This window comes from Neopsephotus bourkii, unplaced genomic scaffold (assembly GCF_033783945.1).
Source record: "Neopsephotus bourkii isolate Nb327-2 ecotype Australia unplaced genomic scaffold, CSIRO-AGI_Nbou_v1 NB_1016, whole genome shotgun sequence".
NCBI classification, from domain to species: Eukaryota; Metazoa; Chordata; class Aves; order Psittaciformes; family Psittacidae; genus Neopsephotus; species Neopsephotus bourkii.
The window spans coordinates 2,874,209-2,880,496 of NW_026901505.1; the positions used below are offsets into that span (position 1 = coordinate 2,874,209).

Genomic DNA, 6,288 nt, shown 5'->3' on the forward strand with positions numbered 1-6,288 from the left:
CGCAGCCTGCTGGGGGGGTGCAGGGGGGGCTGGGGGGGTCCCCTCGATGCCAGGAGCCAAACCCGAGCCACAAACTTTTATTCTCAAACTGTAACAAACAAAAAAGTTAAGAAACAAGAGCAGAGTCCGGGTCCCCAGAGCCCCCGGCTGGGGGGGGGGGAGCAGGGGCCAGGCGGGGAACCAGCCCCTTCCGCGCCGGCGGCGATGGCCCGCGCCAGGGCGGGTGTCCCCGGGGTGATGGGGGTAACCGAACCCCAATTCCCATCTCCCCTCCTCCTCCAGTGCCGGAGGGGCACCCGCAGTAAGGTCCGGGGGTCCCCCGGTGCCGCCGTTAGACAGCGGTAGTCCTGCCGAAGAGGGGCATGGAGACCGGGAGGTGCCAGGGTCCTGGCTCGTAGGTGTCCCTGCTGCTGAGCTCCGAGTCCGTCCAGCTGGGGAACATGCGAGGGGAGCACTCTGCCTGCAGGTAGAGGTCCGGGCAGGCAGGGCCGGGGCTGGCCGAGCGGGGCAGGTGCAGTGCGGAGCCGTAGCCGGCGTCCAGGAAAAGGGGTTTGTAGCTGGGGGGCTGCTCCTGCTTCTCCAGCCGCTCGTGGCTCAGGAATGGGGCGTTGATTTTGCGGTAGAGCCCCCGTGTGTCCATCAGCACCTCGCTGTATGGTGGGGGGGGCTCCGCCATCAGCAGCGCTTCCTCATAACACGGCGGCTTTGACAGGTCTGACTCTGCAAGGCAAAGCCCCCCCCGGACCCCTGCTGCCATCAGTGCTGCACCCCGGTTCTCCTGCCGTATCCCCCCCTGACACCATGGAGCAGCGCACGCTGCGCCGACATCTCCTCCCTGCTCCTTACCGTGCCGGCAGCTCCAGGGCCGGGGGGGAGGGATGTGGTGGGGGTGATGATGGTGGGGCTCGAGGCGCAGGCGGTGGGGAATGGCGATGCCGGGGGGGCTGCCCCCATAACCCTCGTAGTGCAGCGGCTCCAGCTCCAGCGCACGTAGGCTCTGCTCCCTCAGCCGCTCCTCCTGCTGCCGTTTCACCCGCCGCCGCAGGTAGCTGCAGAAGCAGCACAGCAGCACGATGAGGCCCCAGATGAGCCAGAAGCCCGCGAAGCAGGTGAGGAAGGTGTAGGTGCCCTGGGACATCACCATCTTGGCTGCCGGTCCCGGCGGGGAGGCCGCGGCCTCTCCCTGCCCTCGGGGTGGGGAACGGGATGCTCAGGGCAGCGGCAGGGCCAGGGCAGGACCCGATGCTGCCAGGGCTACCGAGAGCATCTCCCCGGGCCGTGCCCGGCGGCGTCTCCTCCGGCCCGCGGGCGCCTGCTGTCAGGGGTCCGTCCTCGCCATGGAGCCGGGGGGGGCTGGAGCAGGTGGGTCAGGCCTGGGTGCGCTGGGCGGGCGGTGGGGCTGGGGGCCGGCGGGGTGGGCGGCGGGGGAGTGGGGCCGGCGGGGTCCCGCTGCCCATCGCTGGGAGGGGGCTGCTGGGGAGGGGGCCCTGCAACGAGACAGACGTGAGTGTGAGTGTGGCTGGCATGCGGCCGCCCCGTTCCCACGGCGATGAGCGAGGAGCCCTGAGCACCCCTGCCATTGCCCCCACGGCGGCAAACCCGCACCCAACCCCAGCTCCCCGTCACGGCACTGGCGGGCACCCCAGGGAGCAACACGGATGCTGCGGTCACCACAGCATCAACACCGTCAACGTCACTGGGTGTCCACTGGTGCCCCCCGCTTGTGCCCACCCAGTGCACCCCACATCGGCTGCAGAGCCCGGGCAGCTCAGCCCCCTGTGTCCCCAGCAGAGAGCCCCGGGGTGCCTGAGGAAGAGGAGGGATGTGCAGAGCTGCCTGCAGCACGTGGTGCTCGCGGGGGCACGTGCACTGCGGCCATCACTGGCCTCGCGGCCACCAAAGAGGCTCAGGGGATGGTGGTACCTTGACTGGGTGATGCAGGGCAATGGGAACTGTCACCCCTGTGCGGCCCCTGCCTTAAGGTACGGTGACAGTTTGGTTATGTCCAGCCAGGCATCAAACAGCACGTGCCAGGGATGGGGGGGAACATGCACATCCATAACTGGGGAGCACCACCCATGGGTGCTCACTGACAGGCATGTAAGCATACGTGAGAATTATTATGGTATGGGAGGAAACTGGCCTGCCCATGGGGAGGTGGGTGAATGCTGAAGTGCTGGTGGCTTAAGGCAGAAGGACCACGGTGGCATTATTGCTTCCACGTGCCTCTGCTTGGCAAGAGGGTCCCTGTCAGGGCAAGACTGAGATGACGATGGCAGGGCCACCGGGTGCCAGGGGGCTGCGGGGGCAGAGGGAAGGGCAGCGGGGCCAGAGGGCTGAGCCCAGCCGGGAGGAAGGAGGGATGGGGGGAAGGAAGGGGCCGGGAGCCCTGGCCACGCTCTGCGGGCAGTGGTGGGCAGCAGAGGCTGCTTCATCACACAGATGGAAGCGGGGACAGAGGCAGTGTCGGGATGTCAGTGTCAGGGGAGGGGGTGCCCCTTTTCTGGGGCTCCCCAAGCTGCCATCGCTGCCTGGCCAAGGCCAGCTCGGTGCGGGTAGAGCTCTCCGGTGCCGGCAGCAGGGCTCCCACCGGCAGACTGGGTGTCCCCGGGGGCACCGTGTGGGAAGGGCCGCGGGCCGAGCACCGGGAGGACGGCCAGAGGAACACCGGGAATGATGGCGGGGCGGGGAGCACTGACGGCGCCCGGAGACCGGGGGCGTTTGCAGCTGGGGGGAGCGGGGCTGCCCGGGCCGTGCGGGCTGCGTGAGGAGCGGGGCCGGGCTGGGAGACACCCACACCGGGGGGGGAAAGGACCGGCTGCCCGCTTGGGAGCAGCCCCCGGCCGCGGCCTGGGCCCCGCTGCCCGCCCGGCGCCTCCGGCGGGAGGGGGACACCCCGGCGGGGACCTCCCCGCTCCCAGCGCCGGGCGCGGCAGCCCCCTCCTCCTCCTCCTCCTCCTCCTCCTCCTCTTCCTCCGCCGGAGCGCGCTCCCGCCGGGCACAGACCGGAGCCGCGCGCCCCGCTACGCGCCGCGCTCCTCGGCCCTGGCCGCCGCTTACCGGTGCCGCCGGTCCCGCGCGCCCCCGCCCCGGCCCCGCTGCCTCCGCGCCGCGCAACAGGCGGAGGCGTCGCCCCCGCTCCCTCCGCGGCTCCCGTTACCGGCGGCGGCGCACGTGGCTCAAGCGGCGGGCGGCGGCTCCATGGGGTGGCGGCGGCGGGAGGGGGAGCGGGGGGAAGGAAGGGGCCCCGGTGCGCGCCCGGTGCGCGGCGCCGCCGCCGCCTCCCGGCGCTGCCTTTGTCTCCGGTGAGCGCTCCCGCGCCGCCGCCGCGCGCCGCCCCGCCCGGGCTCCCGCCCCGCCGCTCCGCCCCGCCCTCGGCTCGGGGAGGGACCCGGGTGCCGGCGGACCCCTCGCACCCCCACCCCGGGACCCGTCGCCGAGCGGGGGCTCCCGGCGGGGGGAACGGGCACTACCATGGGAATCCCCTTCCTCTCCCCCGGGGTACCGGTGGCTTGAGGGCCGTGGCAACCCCGGGGGTGGCCGCGGGAGATCCACAGGGCGGGGATAGGAGATCCCCCCCCCCCGGGTGACGGCCCCACGGTGCGGGTGCGGTGATGGTCCTGCGGTGCCCCGTGGGGTGATGCTCCATGGGGTGATGCCACGGGCTCCGGCATCCGGTGGCCCCGCACTCGCCCCGGGGGTGGTTGGGGGATGCCAGCCATCCAGTGCCCCGGTGCCAGCCGCAGCCTCCTTGGGTGACAGTCACGGCTCCCCCCGGGGTGGCGGCCAGCGCAGGGACAGTGACAGGGGCAGTTCAGCCTCTCCCGAGACCTTGACAGCCCCGGCTGCGGCGGGGCCCACGGCTGTGCGGGGCAGGAGGGCAGCCTGGCCCCGAGGACAGCGAGGAACAGCGGTGGCACTGGGTGACAGAGGAGCCTGCCCTGGGGGCACCCCGAGCTGCCCCTGCTGCCGACGTACACCCCTCACTGGCTCCGTGTCCTCGTGCGCTGGGGCTCCCCCGCCCATTTGCCATCGGGGCCGTCACCAGCTCTTCTCTGCTGCGCCCAAGGCTGGGGGTCACGGTCCCCATGGGAAACCTCCCCAAGCTCCTTGGGATGGGGCAAAAGAGCCCCGCTCCCATCCGCTGCACCCTGGGGCACCCCGGTGACAGGGCAGAGCCGTGCCAGAAGCCGGGGGGGGGGAAGGGGGGGGTGACCGGGTGTGGGTCCCCACGCAGGCTGTGACCCCGCCGCCGCTTCCTCCCCGTGGGCAGGGTGACGGCCGCACACACGGCGCATTGTTCTGCCGGGGCCCGGCCGGAAGGACTTCCTCCATCCCAGCCAGGGGACGACCCGGGGCCGCCGGGCGCCCGCACGGGGAGGCAGTGCGGCTGCGGCAGCCGGCCAAGCCCCGCCGCCTTGCTCGGAGCAGGGCCGTGGTGGCCATGCCTCCCCCGGCCCCCTTGCACCCGGCCCCGACTCACCTTGTCAAAACTCGCCTCCTGCGATCGGACCTCAAAGCGTGGCCGCGGCCGCCCGGCAGAGCCGGCTCGACGGTTGTGGGGGTGCCCGAGCAGCACCCTCGGCGGGCAGGGGGCTGCGGCCATGCAGGGGGGCTCGGGTGCTCCCTCGGGGCGGGGGTAACGCAGAGGCGGGGGGCACGGCGGGGCCCTCGGGCATCGTCAGGGCACGGCGATGGCGGGCGAGGGGGGGGGCCAGGCCTCCGGCCCCGCCAGCGCCGGGGGCCGGGAGCTGCCTTCCCCTTCCCCACGGCGGCGGGGGGAGGCAGGCGGGGGAGCGCTCCCCGAGCCACATGGTGGGCTGGAGGAGGAGCCGTTGCCCAGGCAACAGCTGAGAGCATCCTTCACCCCTGAAAATCGTGTGCCGGCGCTGCCGCCACAGCCCCACGGATAGAGACTGAGCACCCCGGACCCACAGCGCCCTAGCGCCCACTCACAGCTCGGCCAGGAGCTGCCGTGCCCGTGGGGTACAGCTCCAGACATACAACAGCACGCCCTGACCCACATCCTGCTCTCCCCCCTCCCCTCAAGACAGGGATGCGGATGAGGCACACCCCAGATGTTGGGACTGGGACAGCGCCAGGCAGGGGGGAGCTGGAGACAGGCAGGGCCCCCTCCATGCCCTGCTCAAGGCAGGGGCTGCCCAGAGCCCGGCCCTGCCCGCACAGGCACTCTGGCGGGGTGACAGGCACCACTAACACACTGGTGACCCCAGGACCCGGGTGCCACAGCCCCAGCAGTGCCGGCAGGGCGGCACCACATCACCGGCTGGTGCGGTGGGAGCAGCAACCCCCAGGCAGCCCCATCCCCCCGCCCTGCCTGCTTTCCTTCCATGGCTGCAGAAAATTCCTGGATTTTACCCCAAGATGCCCCCTCCGAGTGTGAGAACTCCTCCTCGGCCCGCTCCCATGGCAACTGTTCCCTAGCTACCCAGCCGCACTTGCTATTCTCATCCCTGTGCAGCTGCGTGCGGCCCTCCCGCGCTGCGCATGAGGCTGCTGCCACCACCGGCAGCCCCACCACCGGCCCTGGTCCCCAAACGCACCCTGCAGCCACCCCAACCCCCTGTGCATGCTCCCTCTCTGGTGACTGTCGTGACCCCAACCCTACTCACACCGTGCTCCCTGTGCTTTGAGGGGCTGGCCCTTGGCCTGAGACTTTGCTCTGTGCTGACACAGGGTCCCCCAATGCACAGCACCCAGAGGGGAGCAGGACTCTGTCCCCAGCCCCCAGCACACCAGGACAGCCCAGGAGGGGCTGTGCCAAAGGCAGACAGGGGACCATGGGAGACATGAGCACCCCAATAGTACAAGGCCCAGACCACCAGCCAGAAGCCACGGAAGGTCACCCCTGCTCACCAGGGCTGAGCATCAGCCCTTGTCCTGGAGGACAGGAGACCCAGCAGAGCCCATGGCAATGGGAACAGAGGGCCCTGCTTCTCTCCTTCCAGCCACCAACCCTGGCTGGCCCACAGAGTTCCCCCCTTGACCCGACAGCAACACAAGGCACAGTCAAACTTAGGCTTAAGAAAAGGTTAAAAATTTAAATACTCTCCAACTTTAGTGCAAGGCAAGCAAATGATACCACAGGTCCAGGTCGGTGCTCAGCCCCCCCGGGGGGCCTGGCTCAGAATGAGCACAAGGCAGCAGCACACACACGTGCACACACGCATGTGTACATACACAAGAGACAAGTTATTGCTTAGGGCACAGCTGGGACAAGTGTACAAGAGGAGACAGGACAAGCAGAACAGAGAGGTGGGCTGAGCC

General features: G+C 70.5%; 1 protein-coding gene across 5 annotated transcripts; it reads right to left on the reverse strand.

Moving 5' to 3' along the window:
* Positions 1–62: 62 nt before the first annotated feature.
* PRR7 (proline rich 7, synaptic) lies at positions 63–5,327 on the reverse strand. 5 transcript variants are annotated; one of them, XM_061360254.1, is made up of 3 exons: positions 4,484–5,327; positions 847–1,049; positions 63–720 (listed from the first exon to the last, which is right to left on the reverse strand). In XM_061360254.1, exons 1-3 carry the CDS (start codon positions 4,858–4,860, stop codon positions 332–334), a joined length of 969 nt encoding a protein of 322 aa, XP_061216238.1. In that variant the 5' UTR covers positions 4,861–5,327; the 3' UTR covers positions 63–331. The 5 variants fall into 5 exon arrangements, with proteins under 5 accessions (XP_061216238.1, XP_061216237.1, XP_061216241.1 ...); XM_061360253.1 differs by having other exon boundaries at positions 63–747; positions 4,484–5,319; XM_061360257.1 differs by lacking the exon at positions 4,484–5,327 and adding an exon at positions 3,161–3,214 and having other exon boundaries at positions 847–1,487.
* Between the last annotated feature and the right edge of the window lie 961 nt (positions 5,328–6,288).

Bases quoted from the DNA above. Each gene is read 5' to 3' on its own strand.
- PRR7 (XM_061360253.1), bottom strand. From the start codon at position 4,860: ATGCTCTCAGCTGTTGCCTGGGCAACGGCTCCTCCTCCAGCCCACCAT. The intron at 1,050-4,483 runs GTGAGTCGGGGC...CTGCTTCTGCAG, and splicing joins AGGAGGCGAGTTTTGACAAG to CTACCTGCGGCGGCGGGTGA. The intron at 748-846 runs GTAAGGAGCAGG...TGATGGCAGCAG, and splicing joins GCCCTGGAGCTGCCGGCACG to GGGTCCGGGGGGGGCTTTGC.